The sequence below is a fragment of the Siphateles boraxobius genome, unplaced genomic scaffold (genome assembly GCF_051911475.1).
Source record: "Siphateles boraxobius isolate OS27281-9 unplaced genomic scaffold, OSU_SipBor_1 49, whole genome shotgun sequence".
Taxonomy (NCBI): Eukaryota; Metazoa; Chordata; class Actinopteri; order Cypriniformes; family Leuciscidae; genus Siphateles; species Siphateles boraxobius.
In genome coordinates this window covers 4,210,260-4,230,692 of record NW_027509130.1, presented here as the reverse complement: position 1 = coordinate 4,230,692, position 20,433 = coordinate 4,210,260, and the positions used below count along the sequence as shown (strand labels likewise).

At 35.7% G+C, this 20,433-nt stretch overlaps 1 protein-coding gene and 1 long non-coding RNA gene across 2 annotated transcripts in view; both read left to right on the top strand.

Moving 5' to 3' along the window:
• The window catches only part of gga3b (golgi associated, gamma adaptin ear containing, ARF binding protein 3b), a 184,543-nt gene extending 167,584 nt beyond the window's left edge, over nt 1–16,959 (top strand). The window contains exons 9-17 of the mRNA XM_077202156.1: nt 7,906–7,987; nt 8,063–8,179; nt 8,501–8,743; nt 9,401–9,474; nt 9,571–9,701; nt 12,192–12,454; nt 13,844–14,013; nt 14,829–14,939; nt 16,305–16,959. Of these exons, the coding sequence (XP_077058271.1) occupies nt 7,906–7,987; nt 8,063–8,179; nt 8,501–8,743; nt 9,401–9,474; nt 9,571–9,701; nt 12,192–12,454; nt 13,844–14,013; nt 14,829–14,939; nt 16,305–16,415 (1,302 nt within the window). The 3' untranslated portion in view covers nt 16,416–16,959. The remainder of the gene's footprint in view (nt 1–7,905; nt 7,988–8,062; nt 8,180–8,500; nt 8,744–9,400; nt 9,475–9,570; nt 9,702–12,191; nt 12,455–13,843; nt 14,014–14,828; nt 14,940–16,304) is intronic.
• A 162-nt stretch (nt 16,960–17,121) lies between these two features.
• Nucleotides 17,122–19,321, top strand: LOC143710901 (uncharacterized). The gene is made up of 2 exons (XR_013194687.1): nt 17,122–18,552; nt 18,611–19,321. It is a non-coding gene; the product is annotated as an uncharacterized LOC143710901 (long non-coding RNA).
• The last annotated feature ends 1,112 nt before the right edge of the window (nt 19,322–20,433 follow it).

Below are 20,433 nucleotides of genomic sequence, written 5' to 3'. Positions count from 1 at the left end.
TGGATTTTGTGACGATAGACGAAACCGTTTTCGTATACCGCAGCAGCAAAGTTGAGACATGCTGCCAAAATGACTATTAAGTCTTTATCTCTGCAATGCCTTGATATTTTGACACCAAACTTTGTATGTGTCATTGTCACCTCACTCTGACCACATCACATCGATTTCGTAACTGCGCCACCTATTGGTCGAAAGTCATAATCCATTAAATCATCTTAAAAGTTACTGTATATATGATTTTTTAGCCATTTGCCTAAATTCATCTTTAAATGTCTTTAATTGCTCCTTGCTGCTGTCGGTCTGAAACTTCCAGCCATGTTGGCATGTCTTGTCGTCTGCGTTTGCGCTTGGCCCCGGAATGGCTGCTTGCAGCTATATTTATTATTATTATTCTTCTTCTTCTTCTTCCGACTGGGCGTCTATGGCAGCCCCTAGAACCGTGTCCGGGAAAGTTGTTCCGGTTTGACATTCTGATAGAGGACAGTCCCAACAGTAATTGCACCAATTTTGGTGTCTCTAACTCATTGCCTCTAGCGCCACCACCTGTCCAAAGTTTCACTTTTATTATGCTAATAACTTTTGAACCGTTAGGCCTATCAACAAAATTATTTTTTCCTCTGATTCCTGAGCTCATGACGATTCGATCTCACCCTATGACGTCATTTTCCGTCATAAAAATATGGCCGCCATTTTGAATTGTCCAAAAAACCTACTTTTGCGAACTCGTCCTAGACGGTTTGTCCGATTCTCACCAAAATTGCACCAGATCATCTCCAGGCAGTGCCGACAAAAAGTTATGGAATTCAAGTCGATTCGTCAAACCACTTTCGATAAACACGCAAACAAATTTTACGTAGCGCTTGCGAAAACAGACGTAAGGCTGTATCTCCGCAACGCTTAATCGTATTCAGACCAAACTTGGTACATGTCATCACAAGCATGACCTGAGGCTACATGCTGCGTTTCGGCGCAGCGCCACCTACTGGTCCGGAGATATGAAAAACGGCTATTTTCGCTCATAACTTCTGAACGGTTTGTCCAAAAATCATAAAAGTGGTCTCTGTAGATTCAGGGCGTCATGCCGAGTCGACTGATATCAAATTTTCCCAGATCGGCCATTTTGGCTGTCGGCCATTTTGAATTATGTGCTAAAATGCTGTATTTTTTGAACGCATGAACGAATTGTTACGAAACTCGGTATGGTTCATCGGTACGATGCCCTGAAGGAGCCTGAGAAGTTTCGAAACAGCGCCACCTAGTGGTAAAATGTATTTTTCAAATGCTTATAACTCTGGCTGTGGTTGACTTATTTTCACGGGAGTCATCTCGTTGAGGTCCTGAATCCTTGCCGAGTCCACAGATACCAAACATGCTAGGTTTCAACTTACGGTTTGTGTAGCGTTGTGATTTAGCGCTTAAAAAACATTTGCCGATATCTTCGAAACCGCTAGTCCGATCGAGACGAAACCACCGTCAGAAGTTTGGAACCATAGCTTGTTAAATATATGTGAGAGCCCAAATGCCAAAATATTGATGGTAAGGGGTAGTAAAATCAAATCAAAGTCACGTGTCAGTCATTTTTTATGCTTTTTTTCATATAAATGTCTAAAACTCCGAAGCGAATTGAGATATTTTCACCAAATTTGGCACACACATGTATGGGCTCATTCCAAGGACACATGAAAAAAATTGTGAGATTTTGCCTCTTGGTGGCGCTATAATAGAACAAAACATGAAAATCCCATTGATTTCAATGCAGTTTTGTGATGTGAAATGCTATACTTAATGAACACATTGCTGTAACATTATGAAACTCAGAATTTGTTACCAGCACCTTGCCTTGAAGGTACTCAAAAGATTTCAAGACAGCGCCACCTGTTGGTCAAAAGTTAAAATTACATTTCCAAAAATGCTAATAACTTTTTTTTAAATGTGCTTATTGTAATGACACTGGTCTTAATAGATTCCTTGGCTCATGCCGAGAACATAGATACCAAGTTTGACGTATTTGGACGAACTTCCTGTCCGCCATCTTTACTTACTTTCAAAACCTTCTTTTTCGAACTTCTCCTAGACCATTCGTCCGATTTTCACCAAAATCGAATCGTGTCATCTCCATACCGTGCCGATTAAAAGTTATGGATTTCGTGTTGATAGACGAACCCTTTTTTTCGTATACCACAGCATCAAAGTTGAGGCATGCTGCCAAAATGACTATTCAGGCTTTATCTCTGCAATGCCTTGACATTTTGACACCAAACTTTGTATGTGTCATTGTCACCTCACTCTGACCACATCAAATCGATTTCGTAACTGCGCCACCTATTTGTTGAAAGTGATAAACCATTAAATCATCTTATAAGTTACTTTATGTATGATTTTTCAGCCATTTTGCAAAAATTCTCTTAAAATGTCTTTAATTGCTCCTTGCTGCAGTTGGTCTGCCAATCCCACCCATGATGGCATCTGTTTCCGCTTCTTGCGCTTGGCCCCGGTAATGGCTGCTTGCAGCTATATTTATTATTATTCTTCTTCTTCCGACTGGGCGTCTATGGCAGCCCCTAGAACCGTGTCCGGGAAAGTTGTTCCGGTTTGACATTCTGATAGAGGACAGTCCCAACAGTAATTGCACCAATTTTGGTGTCTCTAACTCATTGCCTCTAGCGCCACCACCTGTCCAAAGTTTCACTTTTATTATGCTAATAACTTTTGAACCGTTAGGCCGATCAACAAAATTCTTTTTTCCTCTGATTCCTGAGCTCATGACGATTCGATCGCACCCTATGACGTCATTTTCCGTCATAAAAATATGGCCGCCATTTTGAATTGTCCAAAAAACCTACTTTTGCGAACTCGTCCTAGACGGTTTGTCCGATTCTCACCAAAATTGCACCAGATCATCTCCAGGCAGTGCCGACAAAAGTTATGGAATTCAAGTCGATTCGTCAAACCACTTTCGATAAACGCGCAAACAAATTTTACGTAGCGCTTGCGAAAACAGACGTAAGGCTGTATCTCCGCAACGCTTAATCGTATTCAGACCAAACTTGGTACATGTCGTCACAAGCATGACCTGAGGCTACATGCTGCGTTTCGGCGCAGCGCCACCTACTGGTCCGGAGATATGAAAAACGGCTATTTTCGCTCATAACTTCTGAACGGTTTGTCCAAAAATCATAAAAGTGGTCTCTGTAGATTCAGGGCGTCATGCCAAGTCGACTGATATCGAATTTTCCCAGATCGGCCATTTTGGCTGTCGGCCATTTTGAATTATGTGCTAAAATGCTGTATTTTTTGAACGCATGAACGAATTGTTACGAAACTCGGTATGGGTCATCGGTACGATGCCCTGAAGGAGCCTGAGAAGTTTCGAAACAGCGCCACCTAGTGGTAAAATTTATTTTTCAAATGCTTATAACTCTGGCTGTGGTTGACTTATTTTCACGGGAGTCATCTCGTTGAGGTCCTGAATCCTTGCCGAGTCCACAGATACCAAACATGCTAGGTTTCGACATACGGTTTGTGTAGCGTTGTGATTTAGCGCTTAAAAAACATTTGCCGATATCTTCGAAACCGCTAGTCCGATCGAGACGAAACCACCGTCAGAAGTTTGGAACCATAGCTTGTTAACTAAATGTGAGAGCCCAAATGCCAAAATATTGATGGTAAGGGGTAGTAAAATCAAATCAAAGTCACGTGTCAGTCATTTTTGATGCTTTTTTTCATATAAATGTCTAAAACTCCGAAGCGAATTGAGATATTTTCACCAAATTTGGCACACACATGTATGGGCTCATTCCAAGGACACAAGAAAAAAATTGTGGGATTTTGCCTCTTGGTGGCGCTATAATAGAACAAAACATGAAAATCCCATTGATTTCAATGCAGTTTTGTGATGTGAAATGCTATACTTAATGAACACATTGATGTAACATTATGAAACTCAGAATTTGTTACCAGCACCATGCCTTGAAGGTACTCAAAAGATTTCAAGACAGCGCCACCTGTTGGTCAAAAGTTAAAATTACATTTCCAAAAATGCTAATAACTTTTTTTTAAATGTGCTTATTGTAATGACACTGGTCTTAATAGATTCCTTGGGTCATGCCGAGAACATAGATACCAAGTTTGACGTATTTGGACGAACTTCCTGTCCGCCATCTTTATTTACTTTCAAAACCTTCTTTTTCGAACTTCTCCTAGACCATTCGTCCGATTTTCACCAAAATCGAATCGTGTCATCTCCATACCGTGCCGACTAAAAGTTATGGATTTTGTGACGATAGACGAAACCGTTTTCGTATACCGCAGCAGCAAAGTTGAGACATGCTGCCAAAATGACTATTAAGTCTTTATCTCTGCAATGCCTTGATATTTTGACACCAAACTTTGTATGTGTCATTGTCACCTCACTCTGACCACATCACATCGATTTCGTAACTGCACCACCTATTGGTCGAAAGTCATAATCCATTAAATCATCTTAAAAGTTACTGTATATATGATTTTTTAGCCATTTGCCTAAATTCATCTTTAAATGTCTTTAATTGCTCCTTGCTGCTGTCGGTCTGAAACTTCCAGCCATGTTGGCATGTCTTTTCGTCTGCGTTTGCGCTTGGCCCCGGAATGGCTGCTTGCAGCTATATTTTTCTACTATTTCTGCTGCAAAGCTGCTTGTTTTAACTTATGGTAAATATATAAACCAGTTTCTAATAATATACGTTTCATTTTGTGATTCTAGAAGTGTAAATAACTGTATTGTTTTCAATAAAAATAATATTTGTGGAGGGAAAATGCAGATTATTTCAGTTTACATCTTTAAAAAAAAAGATTCTTTTAATGTTTTATTAATAAAAATTAATTTAAATACTCATCCTGCGGCCTCAACTCAGCAACTGTCTGCCTGGTTGAGAACCGCTGGTCTAGTAGTAACTCTAACCAGCTAGTCTAAGCTGGTCTACTGCACTTGAAGAGTAGAGTAGAGCAGAGTAGAGTGGAAATGAATAGAACAGTGTTTAATAGTATATAACAGAATATAGTGACATTGTCACAGTTATGTTCATCTGTCCTGTTGTTTTGATCGGTCACATGTCTTCCTTGTTCAGTTTTCCCGCTCCTCGTTTGTCTCCAGTTGTCTCACCTGTGTTTAGTTAATTATCATCATCATCTGTGTCACCTGTCTTCAATTCATTATGTTCATCAGTCTCTGTATTTAGTTCATTCAGTCTTCGTCCGTTGCTAGTTATTGTTAGCCTTGTTCAGCGTGTGAGTGTGATCCTGCCTGTTTTATACCTGCCTGTAGTTTATATTAGTAAATCGTTGGAATTGGAGCCTTCTGACTCTCCGTCTTCTTCTACCTGCACCACACCCGTGACAGAAATAGAATAGAACAGAGTAGAGGGGAATAGAATAGAACAGAATAGAGTGGATTAGAATAGAACAGAGTAAAATATAATAGAGTAGAGTGGAATAGAATAGAACAGAGTAAAATATAATAGAGTAGAGTGGAAGAGAATAGAGTAGATTAGAATAGAATAGAACAGAGTAAAATATAATAGAGTAGAGTGGAATATAATAGAACAGAGTAAAGTAGAGTGGAATAGAATAGAACCGAGTAGAGTGGAGTAGAATAGAACAGAGTAAAATATAATAGAGTAGAGTAGAATAGAGTAGATTAGAATAGAATAGAACAGAGTAAAATATAATAGAGTAGAGTGGAATAGAATAGAACAGAATAGAGTAGATTAGAATAGAATAGAACAGAGAAAAATATAATAGAGTAGAGTGGAATATAATAGAACAGAGTAAAGTAGAGTGGAATAGAATAGAACCGAGTAGAGTGTAGTAGAATAGAACAGAGTAAAATATAATAAAGTAGAGTGGAATAGAATAGAACAGAGTAGAGTGGAGTAGAATAGAACAGAGTAAAATATAATAGAGTAGAGTGGAATAGAATAGAACAGAGTAGAGATTAATAGAATAGAACAGAGTAAAATATAATAAAGTAGAGTGGAATAGAATAGAACCGAGTAGAGTGTAGTAGAATAGAACAGAGTAAAATATAATAAAGTAGAGTGGAATAGAATAGAACAGAGTAGAGTGGAGTAGAATAGAACAGAGTAAAATATAATAGAGTAGAGTGGAATAGAATAGAACAGAGTAGAGATTAATAGAATAGAGCAGAGCAGAGTAGAATATAATATAAGATAATAGAGTAGAGTAGAGTGGAAATGAATAGAACATGGTAGAATATAATAGAGTAGAACAAAGCAGAATAGAATCTTTATCACTACATGATCAGGTCTGGTGGAATTAGTTTCAGTTTCATGTCATTCTTAAACTCAAAACAGCAACTTTTGGTTGCCAGCCACAAACGTGCGCAATTCTTCAATAGGCTAGTTGCACGTGGCCGCCATGTTGGATTTCCGATCAGCGAGTGTGCGGTTGGACACTTCCGGTCTCGCTTTACGCCGGTGCAGGGAGCCGGAGAAAACCGAAAATGATCTATTATAGTTGTTAATAGAATCAATTATATCACTTAAAATACTACTAAGATATGTATTACTATCACACGAGCAAATGGCAATTAAATACACGGATGCATAGTCAGATTAATGAATGAAATACAACTGTTCATGAACAGAAGATTGTCTTGGACTCATGCTGTATGCAATGAGAATTATGCCTTCTGTAAATATAGAGTTACAACTACGATTAGAGTAACTTGTTTGCATAAAATACCACGTGAACATTCACACGTTTGCCCTGTGATAGGTTACAATTTATCTCTATAAATACTATTTTCTCAATTCTGCGCATACATTTTCACTTACTTGCATCAGTTGCTTGCTCAGTATTATCATCACATATTTTACATGCATGCTTTCTTTGCATCAATTATCTTTATAGATAAAAACAACGGTGAAAAAAAATCTTAATAATTGCGATTAATTAAAATTTTTAACTGTAGTTAACACAAACAATTTAATATTGCTAAGTTTGTGTATATTTTACACGTAGTAAAATACTGTATTATAAACACCAGACAGATAATGATTTATGAAACAGATGCTCTTTATCTCACTTGCACAAAATAAATGCAGTAATAGCATAGAACGCATAGGTGAAATACACTGAAAATGATATGCATTTAAATTACATACTAAAACACAAACAGTTAGCAATAATAATGTTACCAAATAAAGTAATGCCGACTACAGAACAGGGTGTTTTGGGTCGGGTTGATTAAGTCATCCTCCAGATCTTCTGCCCGTACTGCAGCGGCAACGGGGAATGCATGGAAGCTGACTTTGTTGTAACGTGACGAAACGTAACGACACACAACAATGAAGTGCTGAGGCTGTCACCCTCTGAAAGGCAAGTCGCCTCTCTTGAATCCTAAAAATTGCGTGCAGAGTCCAAGACAATCTTCTGTTCGTGAACAGTTTCATTCATTAATCTGACTATGCATCCGTGCATTTAATTGCCATTTGCTCGTGTGATAGTAATATATATATATATATATATATATATATATATATATATATATATGTTAGTAGTATTTTAAGTGATATAATTGATTCTATAAGAGATAATTTTCGGTTTTCTCCGGCTCCCTGCACCGGCGTAAAGCGAGACCGGAAGTGTCCAACCGCACACTCGCTGATCGGAAATCCAACATGGCGGCCACGTGCAACGAGCGAATTGTCCGTTATTGGTTGAACATCTTATTTCACAGAAGTCACATGACAGCAGTGAAATAACTGTGAAGTGTGTTTCATGTGTTTACCGGTTGCTGTACTGTATCATTACAGCAGTTTCCTGTCTGTACTATTAGAGCTTGTATAATTAGGTCGATGTAACCATGACAACAGCGCTAACATGTGACCTGGCGTCTGTGTCCAGGAGCTGTACGAGCGCTGTGACAAACTCCGACGCACCGCGTTCAAACTGGCCACCGAAGCGGAGGACAACGACTCCAGTCTGGGTAAACCACGCGACGCTCCACTTTGAATGATTGATTGTTTATTTGAAATGTTCATTATGTGTCTGCTTACTACAGGTGACATTCTCAAGGCAAACGATGATCTGTCCAGAGTAATCAGTTGTTATAAACGAGTCGTCGACGGACAGGCGGACGATAACGAGTGTGATGATCTCAGACCGGCTGCTAGTGAAGGTAACCTCAGTTTATTTGTCGATCTTCCCTCAACTGCAGTATTTTGATAATCCAGAACATCTCATTTTCTTCCGACAGGATTTTTCGGTTACAGATTATTTTAAGGTGTCATTGTTACAATGTAATTATATATTTAAGTACTGAGTAATATTAATTAACTACATGTACTTACTATAGGTTTAGGGTAGGATTAGGATATGGTTGAGGGTTAGTTGCATGTAATTATGCATAATTTACTGTTATTACTATAGTAAGCACATGTAACATATGTAACAAGGACACTGTAAAATAAAGTGTTACCGATTTTTCTTCATCCCTCAGGATGCGAGACCACGGGCACATTGATTGATCTGGCCGGACTGGATGAACCTTCCTCTCCCCCAACCGGCCCTCCTCTTCCTCTTCCTCCTCAGATCTCTTCCACCAATCACACAGCCTCGTCCATCCCTGTGCTCCCGCCTCCTCCTCGCCGATTGGCCGGCAGTCAGAAGAGCAGCCCCAATCACAGGCCTCCTGAGCAGCAGACCTCCCTCTCCCTGCTGGACGATGAACTCTTGTCTCTCGGTGATAAATCTGGCTTAAATTCATTGTGAGACTGTCTGGTGATGTATAGTAAAGGAATAGGCCATGCGAGGTCATGTGATGCAGTGAGTTTACCATGGTTTTACACTGGATCCCACATAGCGGGTGGTAAAATCACTGTAAACACAAAACCTGTTGTCTTTTTATAAAATGACATCAACAGTAATATGATGAAAAATAATTTGACAATTAAATAAATAACTAATATTATTAATAATAAAAGTATTATTGTTATTAATAATGTTTTAAAGCGTTTTAAAAACTATGATTAAAATAATTATTAATAAGAAATATTATTGTTATTAATAAATAGTAATAATAATAATAATCATGCATTATATGCTTCTAAAATTCTTCCACCATGCCAGTTTTATTTTAGTATCATTATAGTTTTATTCATATTTTGAATTAGTTTCCATTTTTATATTTTATGTTTTCAGTTCAATTTTAATTTTGTTGTGTTTTATAATTTTTTTTTTTTTTTTATAATTTTTATTTCAGTTTTTGTTATTTTACTGCATCAAGTTAAAGTAAATACGAAAGGATTCTTCGGCAACTAGCTAAATAAAATAAGTTTAATGTTGTTCATATGTAATTTTAAAATTTTTCTGCATGTAAATGTTGTTATTTTATTCTCAGGCCTGAACGATCCGCCCTCTGTGCCAAACAGACCAAAGTTGGATGAACTCTCTGGTCAGTGGACGTCCTTACAGGTCGGACACACTAAATCATATGGACTTACAGATGTTGAATATTAATAATCCTGAGAGAGGTGACTGAATCTGTGATTTCGGTTGTCTTGCTGTCAGGCTCCTGATGCGGACCTGGACCTGTTTGGGAGCATCTCGGCCCCGAGCGCCGTCTTCCCCACATCACACACACCGGCTGTCAGTCAGGGAATGCAGGATCTCTCCATGCTGGACTTTGGAGGTGGAAAGAGGTACAAATCTGCTCTGAAAACAGCACCTCAAACCAGCCTGAAGGCCTGTACACACCAAGAACGATAACTATAACCATAACTATAACCATAACTATATTTGCGTCCACACCAAGAAGGATAACTATAACGATAACCATATTTGCGTCCACACCAAGAATGATAACTATAAAGATAACTATAACAATAACTATAACTATATTTGCGTCCACACCAAGAAAGATAACTATAACGATAACCATATTTGCGTCCACACCAAGAACTATAACTATAAAGATGACTATAACGATAACTATAACCATAACTATAACCATAACTATATTTGCGTCCACACCAAGAAGGATAACTATAACGATAACCATATTTGCGTCCACACCAAGAATGATAACTATAAAGATAACTATAACTATAACTATATTTGCGTCCACACCAAGAAAGATAACTATAACGATAACCATATTTGCGTCCACACCAAGAAACGATAACTATAAAGATGACTATAACGATAACTATAACGATTACTATAACGATAACTATATTTGCGTCCACACCAAGAACGATAACTATAAAGATGACTATAACGATACTATAACGATAACTATATTTGCGTCCACACCAAGATCGATAACTATAAAGATGACTATAACGATACTATAACGATAACTATATTTGCGTCCACACCAAGATCGATAACTATAAAGATGACTATAACGATAACTATATTTGCGTCCACACCAAGATCGATAACTATAAAGATGACTATAACGATAACTATAACGATAACTATATTTGCGTCCACACCAAGAACGATAACTATAAAGATGACTATAACGATAACTATAACGATAACTATATTTGCGTCCACACCAAGAACGATAACTATAAAGATGACTATAACGATAACTATAACGATAACTATATTTGCGTCCACACCAAGATCGATAACTATAAAGATGACTATAATGATAACTATAACGATAACTATATTTGCGTCCACACCAAGATCGATAACTATAAATATGACTATAACGATAACTATAACGATAACTATATTTGCGTCCACACCAAGATCGATAACTATAAAGATGACTATAATGATAACTATAACGATAACTATAATTGCGTCCACACCAAGAACGATAACTATAAAGATGACTATAACGATAACTATAGCGATAACTATAACGATAACTATATTTGCGTCCACACCAAGAACGATAACTATAAAGATGACTATAACGATAACTATAACGATAACTATTTTTGCGTCCACACCAAGATCGATAACTATAAAGATGACTATAATGATAACTATAACGATAACTATTATTGCGTCCACACCAAGATCGATAACTATAAAGATGACTATAACGATAACTATAATTGCATCCACACCAAGAACAATAACTATAAAGATGACTATAACGTTAACTATAACGATAACTATATTTGCGTCCACACTAACAAACGATAACTATAAAGACGACTATAACTATAACTATATTTGCATCCACACCAAAAACGATAACTATAAAGAATGATTATAACGATAACTATATTTGCATCCACACCAACGAACACAACAAGTTCGCGCGCTTCGGTTTCAAAGTGTGTACAACGTCACTGAACATGTTTTTGCTGTTGTTGTTGCATTTCTACAGCTTTAACCAAGAGATGTCCTCAGCATGCTGTGTTTTGAGTGAAGCGTGTAATCGAGCTAATAATCAGTGAATTTAGCTGACATAGTCAATATAGAGGAATAAAAACACCGCAACTTCAAAGGAAGCAAGAGAATGTTGTCGATATTTGAGGTAACGTTAATTCTTCTCACCATTAATTCAGAGGATATGAATGATTGCTTTCCATTTCCATTTTCTTGAACGGTGTCGTGTTAGCTGTAAGCGTGTAAGTTAATAACTAATGATCTTTGCAACGTAAGTGAATCAATCAAAACTAACTTTAGCTGGACAATAACTTTATTCTAGAGCTGCTGTAAAGCCAAAACAATCTCTGTTACTTGAATTTTCTATTATCACTGTAAAGCTGCTTTGAAACAATCTATATTATTAAATACGCTATATAAATGAAGGTGACTTGACTTGACTTGAAAAGGGGCTTGACTTGTCAAACAGTGGTGGTAAACAGCTTCTCCGCAATGTCGTCTGCCATTTTAAATGTGTGAGCCCTTAAATTAGAATGGATTCTGATTGGCTGTCAGTGTTTTATCGTTTCAACAGCTGGAAAAAAATCGACCCCAACAGTATCGTTTCTCTATATCATTATTGTTATAGCTGTGGTGTGAACTCTGCTATTCTTTAATATTGAGAACGATTTTTAGAACTATATCTGTATCGTTATCGTCCTTGGTGTGAAGTGGTTTCATATCAGTCACTTATTAGGGTGCATGATGTTATGATGCTCCTTTATAAGGGAGCTGCCTATGTAGACCGCTTATTTGACTCTACAAATGAGACTTCATGTGTTTTCCTTCAGTGTTTCAGGTCTGAGCGGTATCGCTGGAGGAACGTTTGGTCTTTCTGGAGGCTTCATGGGCTCGGCGGGCTCTAACCCATTCATTAGCGCGGCGGGTCCCTCGTCTCCTGCTGTGACTCGGGCTCAGGCCGGCACATGCGGCTCGGCTCCGGGCAGCCCCTTCTTTCAGCCCTTCTCGTCCCACTCGCCCCAGAGCAGCCCGGCGAGGAGCGCAGAGCCCAGCCTGGCCAGCCTGCACGTCCCGCTCGAGGCCATCAGACCCAGTGAGTGACAACCCGCTCCAGCAGACCGAACGCATGAGCTACTGATTCAAATTCAGCTGATCATCTGAAATGATTATCAAGTGATGAGCTGTTTACACGGACAAGAAGTGTATTGTACATTGAGATCCTTAAAATTGGAGGGAAATTTTATTCCCTATTATTATTTTTTATTTTTTCTTCGTTGAAAAATAAACGAACCTCGTTGCTATATATATATATATATATATATATATAGCAACGAGGTTCGTTTATTTTTCAACGAAGAAAAAATAAAAAATAATAATAGGGAATAAAATTTCCCTCCAATTTTATATATATATATATGTATGTGTATATTGTGTATATATATATATATATATATATATATATATATATATATATATATATATATATATATATATATATATGTATATTGTATATATAATGAGCATTGTTCTACATATAATCTCTAATAGAGATATACACATACTCTACACACACACTTCACATAACTACATGTACATTTGGGTTTTATAGTAAGGGTAACATCTAACAAACATCTAATTGTGTTTTGTCTTACGTTCTGCTTTAATAAAAAAAATATATATAAATAATAATAAATATGATAAATTTGGGTAAATGTGGTTGAAAACTGTCACAATGCAAACAAAATTATAACTAATTAAAATTTTAATTATCCTATATAATCATCTATATTATTGGCTTGATTTTTTTATTCAATTCAATTCATTTATTTGTATAGCGCTTTTCACAATACACATTGTTTCAAAGCAGCTTTACAGAAAATGGATTTGAGTCCACATTACAATTTAGAGTGATCTGTTATCAGAGGAAACTGTCCAAGTTATGTATTTCAGAAATGTACATTTACAAATCACAGTTAGCTAAAAATGAATTAATTTAAACAATGTAATAATTTAAGGCAGAAACAATGAGCTCATTGAAGTAATGAATACTGTTTGTAAACAAATGATTATGAAAAAGTTATGAAAAATGGCATATATAAATTCTATCTTTATAAGTATTATTATAAATATATATATATTATATAACACTATCTTTTAGCCTAATCTATTATTTAGTTGTTTTTTTGTGTGAAATGTGATCTTGAAAGGTTTGTTGTTTAGTAAAAAAAAAAAGAAGTCGTCACAATTCAATTAATATTTGAATTTTTCCAGACTATAATCTATATTATAGGTTTAAAGTTCCTTTATGAAAAATATAAATATTAAAATAAACGTAGCTTTTATTCAAATATTTGATTATAAATTGTATATAATAAAATGTATTATTTCTTACTATTGATTTTGGGGTGAAATATGATTCAAAGTTTTTGTGAGATTGACCCAGATATCCAGTATTTGCATCATGTTTGTCTGGTGTGCTCAGGTAAAGTCTTACCTGTGACGGTGTACGATAAGGATGGAGTTCGTGTTCTTCTGCACTTCGCGATGGACTGTCCTCCGGGTCGCCCGGACGTCCTGGTGATCGTGGTGTCGCTGCTCAACACGGCGCCGTTACCCGTGAGGAACATATTACTGCAAGCAGCCGTTCCAAAGGTACGAGCTCCTCATCTGCAGACACAGAGAGATTTACACCAGTCAGTCATCTCAATCGGCTCGGTTTGTGATTCAGTTGAACCAATATACAAACTTAAAGGTGCAGTGTGTAATTTTTAGCTGCATCTAGTGGTGAGGTTGTGAATTGCACCCAACAGAAGTTACGGTGGCCGACGGGAAGTGATGTCGTCGTCTGAGACAGCAGAGAGTAGCCAATTCAGCAATGAGGTTTCTTTACAAAGATAGTTTAAGAAATTATGTTTACTTAATTATTCAGTAAAACGATATGTTATTGCAGATATTATTGTCACTTGTTCATTATTGTGTTTTATTCGCTGACTTTAGCTTGCTTCTTTGCACGAAGAACAACATAGTGACGAAACGCGTTTGTCCGTTAGGGCCACTGTAGAAACATGTCGATGTAAGGGGACCTGCGGTGTGTGTAGATAGAAACTGCTCATTATAAGGTAATCCAAACATAACGGTTCATTAAATAAGGTCTTTATAAACCACTAAAAACATAGTTATGTATATGATATTGCATTTCTGTCAACAGATCCTATTAAATGTTACACAATGCACCTTTAACTGAGCATTCGTTTCACTGTAAAATATGAAATACAACGTAGAGATTTCTTGAAACATGTTTGATCACTCTGTGAAGATCTGAGGCACAAGTTGCATTGTGAATATCTGCTTTGAGTTGACCCTTGACCCTGTACGTTCTTGTGTGTGTGTGTGTGTGTGTGTGTGTGTGTGTGTGTGTGTGTGTGTGTGTGTGTGTGTGTGTGTGTGTGTGTGTGTGTGTGTGTCAGTCTATGCGAGTGAAGCTTCAGCCTCCGTCAGGCACAGAGGTCGCGCCCTTTAACCCCATCCAGCCCCCCGCCTCCATCACTCAGGTCATGCTGCTCGCCAACCCACTGAAGGTCAGAGGTCACACACACATACAATACCTGGTTTTATTAAAAAATATTACAATAAACAAATTCAATAAAATGTAATATTTTATTTTAATTATTTAAAAAAAAAAGATTTATGATGTTTTTGATTTTTGTTTTTATAAATAAGGCGGAATAAATACATTTTTTGTATTTAATTTCAAAATCTTTAAAAAGGTCTTTTCAAAATGATTTTTTAAAAATGTATATTTATAATGTTTCTATTACTGTTGTTGTTATTATTATTATTATTATAAAATGGAGGGGATAAATAATACATTTAATAAAAAAAATCCAATATCTTGGAATAAAATCTTTTTAAAATTATTTTCAAAGATTATTATTAAAAATATTGTTGTTATTATTATTATAGAATAAAGGGGAATAAATAATGAAATTTTTGTATTTATTTAAATGAAAATATTCTTTTTAAAATTATTAAAAATAGATGATGAGTGATGGTGAGAGGTCACACACACATCCAATACCTTGTTTTATAAAAACAATATTGCAATAAAAACGTCCAATAAAATGTAATTTATTTTTTTAATTATTTAAAAAAATATTTATAATATTGTTTTTGTTTTTATTAAATAAGGTGGAATAAATAATTATTATTATTATTGAAAATGTATTAATTTTATATAAAAATAAAACATATTATTTATTATTAAATATTTCTTTGTATTTAATTAAAAATAAATAAAATATATTTTAAAAGGTCTTTTCAAAATAATCTTTTAAAAATTAATATTTATAATGTTTCTATTATTTTTATTATAAAGGGGGAAATAATAAATTTTTTTGTAAAATAAATATTTTTTAAATTATTTATAAATTATATTGTTGTTATTTTTATTATTAAAAAATAATATGGGGTTATAAATAATTTGTATTTATTTAATAAAGATTAAATAAAACATATTTTAAAAAGTCTTTTAAAATAATTGTTTTTAAATTATTATTTAAAATACTGTTGTTATTATTATTATTATCATCATAAAATAAGGGGAATAAACAATTACATTTTTGAATTTAATTAAATAAAAATAAACTATTTTTAAAATTAATAAAAATATATTATTTATAATAGTGTTGTTATTATTAAAAAATAAAGGGGGATAAATATATTTTTATTTATTTAAAAAAACTGAATAAAATGAAATCTTAAATAAATAATTATTTTTTTTTATATTTAAATAAAAATAAAATCTTAAACAAATATATATTTTTTTAAGTATTATTTATAATATTGTTGAAAACGAGTGGGAATAAGTAATTAAACGATCAAAAATGTGAGATCACTTCATAAAGGTGTGTGTGTGTGTGTGTGTGTGTGTGTGTGTGTTCCAGGAGCGTGTGCGTTTGCGCTACAAGCTGACGTATCTCCTGGGCGAGCGCCAGTACTCAGAGGTGGGAGAGCTGGATCAGTTTCCTCCAGTGGACAGATGGGGATCCCTCTAGATAAACCTTAAACCTTCATTCCCAAGCATCCCGTTCATTTGTGCTGCTGATTTATGTTCAATCAGTGTTTCACTGTAGCCATGTGAAGCTGCACTTGATGCTTGATGTTTTTCGCCAAAATTCAAGCTGGATATTATTATTATTATAATAACGCACCGTCAGTGACACACATGATGTCCTGAAGCGAACGCACACGTTTCAGAGATTGATCTTTTGTGTTCTGCACTTACAGCAGTTTACCATGGGAATCACAGTTTCCATCAAGATACCATAGTAAAACACTAACTGACTGGCACTTTCATCAAATAGGGTACAAAGTTATTGTAATAAAATTAAATAATACATATTTTTCTTTGATTTGTGTGAAATTACTTTCGGGATTATCAGCCAATACCGATCTGTGGTCGATCGATCGAAGCATCCCTAGTTATAAAGTCATAATTTTAAGATAAATATCGCAATTACCTTTTTTCATTTTTTATTCAGTGGTGGAAACAAGCTTCCATAATTCTTCACTTTGTTACCAGTGTTATTTAGTATTATCGAGATACTATTTTATATATATATATATATATTTTAAATATTTTGAATTTGTTTTTGTATTTTCTGTTTTCAGTTTAGTTTTAGTAATTTTGTGTTTTTATCATTTTTATTAGTTTTAGTTTTAAAAAAATATATCTGTTTATATTTTTTATAAATCTTTTTTTTTTTAGTTTTAGCTATTTTTAGTACATTGTTAAACTAAACAAACATGAATAATGTTGCTTTGGCAACTAGCTGAAATAAAATGTTTTTTTATTATTATTATTATTTCAAGTAACAAGTTTTTTTAATGGTTTTGCTTTTAGTTAACTATAATAACCCTGCTTGTTACCCAATGTGTATTTTTTTATTATTATTGTACATCAATTCAATTTGATTATTTTTTTTAGGTTTATCTATTGTTTTTTTTAATGCTTATAAAAAAATATTTGTAGTTGAGCAGCTCCTTTCACTGACTACTTGTTGAAAATACGACAAAACAGATCTTTTTCCAGCACTATTTTGTACCTTATTTTGTGCTAACGGTAATAACTGTGGTATTTTGGTGTAAACTGTGGTGCATCATGGGAAGTTCAGAAGCTGAGCTGATACTGATGGTGTCACGTGACCCCGCCGCCGTCCGTGGAGTGTATTTAACCGTGATTTCAGTCAGTTCTAGGTGTTCTTACGCGCCTCAAAACAAACAAGCATTTGAACTTTGCTGTTTCTGAACTAAGATTCGTCCACTACAAACTTCAGCTCTTGAATCACGAAGCATCAGAACGAATGTAGTGTAACGAGTTTACAGCAAGACTAGCACAATGACGCTTGTTCATGTTGAGTTTTTTTTATCTGCCCGTGTTATAGTTCAATACTGTTTCTGGTTTTATTTATTGCTGCTACAGGAACGTTTGGACTCAAGTTTCAGCATTACAGTCTGTCTTACAGCATTTATTGACAATATTAGATTTATTTCACCCTCATCCTTCCCTCGCACTTTGTAACACATCTTTCCCTCGCGGGTCAAAATGACCCGAAGCCCTAAAATTATACTTTTTTTTGTTTGTTTGTTCAGAAAGCTTATTTTATTTTTGTACTTTTTTATGCATTTTTTTTTTTTACCTTTTAAATTACTAGATTATATCAATAAAATAGAAATAAATAGTAATTTAAGCACATTCCTTACATTCTTTCAACTTAAATTCAAAATAACTCACAATTTCATGCATAACCCTTTTAATTCAGCTCAAAATATCTTAGATTGAGTGTCTTTGCCGACCTCTTGTGGAAAAAATAATAATAATATAACATGATATTTCCTCTGGTTCCTAAAGTCAGTTTATCTTCAGTATGCATTCAGATACACATGTAGACATTAGAAAGTAATTTTTTAGTAAAGTTTTCCTAAGGGGGTCAAATTGATCTGCGATGGACGGATTTGTTACTTTTTTAAATTTCAACTAGGATGAGGGTAATCATGACATAACACATGGTGTGTTTGCCTGCAGGTTATGATGAGATGAAGATCTTGATTGAGGACGAACTGCAATTAAGTTAATAATGAGTTTATCATAAATCTGTCCGATTGTAGGTGTGTGTGTGTGTGTGTGTGTGTGTGTGTGTGTGTGTGTGTGTGTGTGTGTGTGTGTGTGTGTGTGTGTGTGTTTGGTCAGTCCTCTGAGCATTTCACGTGGTTTGATTGTAGTCAGCGCTGAAGCAGAAAGAGAGATAGAGCATTTTACTCATTTTACTTCATCTGACAAAGGCCTCGTGTGATTTTAGACACTAATTTAGTCCCAAAGAAACCCTAATGTGTCTGACTAGAACTGGAATGTGTGCAAACCGTACAATTCATTACGATCATGTGTTTTAGACATCAGCAACTGAGTGAATCTCACACGGAAATCTTATATTTAATCATATTTCACCCGCATAAACATTTTATTGGTCCTAAAACAGACTTAATTTGGCAACATATGTGATTTTGGGGGTGAAATATGACCCAGACATGTTTGAGATTAATTGATTCATGCCTGTGAATCTGGTTGTGTGTTTGAACGCATTACTCTGTATTTCTCTGCTGATTATGAATGATATGTTTCAGTGAGATGATGGTTTGAGAGCTTAATTGTGCATCAGCATCAAAGCCTTTCCAGTATTTCAGAGGAACCTCGTGTGAATATTAATGAATTACTGTGTCTCAAGCTTCATCTGGTCTGATGATGTTGATGACGAGGTTTAGGACTCATTAAAGTATGTTGGACAAAATGTTGAACTTTGAAAAAAATGATAATGGTTGATGATGATAATGATGCACTGCTCTGGTGTTTAACAATGATTTCATCATGTGTAACGTTCTTGCGCCATTAAAGACTTCAAATTAATTGACTAGCACAAGTTTCTTTGTTTTTACATGTTTCCTGTTGGGTTGGATTGAATTACAAATGACTATTTTTCACCATCTGTCATATAGAGGCAATTTGATAAAATCAAGTCCTGACCTAACTTACCTTTATTCTCGATGACTAACGTTATCCTGTTTAATTCAGAAAAACGTCACAATAAACGTGAACCGTTGATTTTAAAGTCTTATAAACCAAGTGGAACTGCATTTGTAAATTAGACAGCTCAATTATATAAGAACTGTTTCATTCTAACTGATATAAGAACTGTTTCATCCCAACAAGAACTGTGGCTGGTTTGAGATGTAGAGTTATATATTAGTTAATAAATGAAATTGAGATGTTTGAGGGTGTCTAACCTTCCTTTCCTGTGGTAAACGACAGATTTCACGCTGCTTGATGTTTTGCTCATCGCTGAATCTGAATCACGACGTTTTGTGGAGTGATGTATCTGTATGTACCGGTCCTTCTCAAAAAATGTGCATATTGTGTTAAAGTTCATTATTTTCCATAATGTAATGAAACAGAAACAGCGGCAGAAGCGCCTGACCTGGGCTACAGAGAAGAAGCACTGGACCTCAGGCATTTGGCATTTCCTTCTCCCCAGTCTTCCTCCAGACTCTGGCACCTTGATTTCCGAATGACATGCAAAATTTGCTTTCATCCGAAAAAAGTACTTTGGACCGCTGAGCAACAGTCCAGTGCTGCTTCTCTGTAGCCCAGGTCAGGCGCTTCTGCCGCTGTTTCTGGTTCAAAAGTGGCTTGACCTGGGGAATGCGGCACCTGTAGCCCATTTCCTGCACACGCCTGTGCACGGTGGCTCTGGATGTTTCTACTCCAGACTCAGTCCACTGCTTCCGCAGGTCCCCCAAGGTCTGGAATCGGTCCTTCTCCACAATCTTCCTCAGGGTCCGGTCACCTCTTCTCGTTGTGCAGCGTTTTTTGCCACACTTTTTCCTTCCCACAGACTTCCCACTGAGGTGCCTTGATACAGCACTCTGGGAACAGCCTATTTGTTCAGACATTTCTTTCTGTGTCTTACCCTCTTGCTTGAGGGTGTCAATGATGGCCTTCTGGACAGCAGTCAGGTCGGC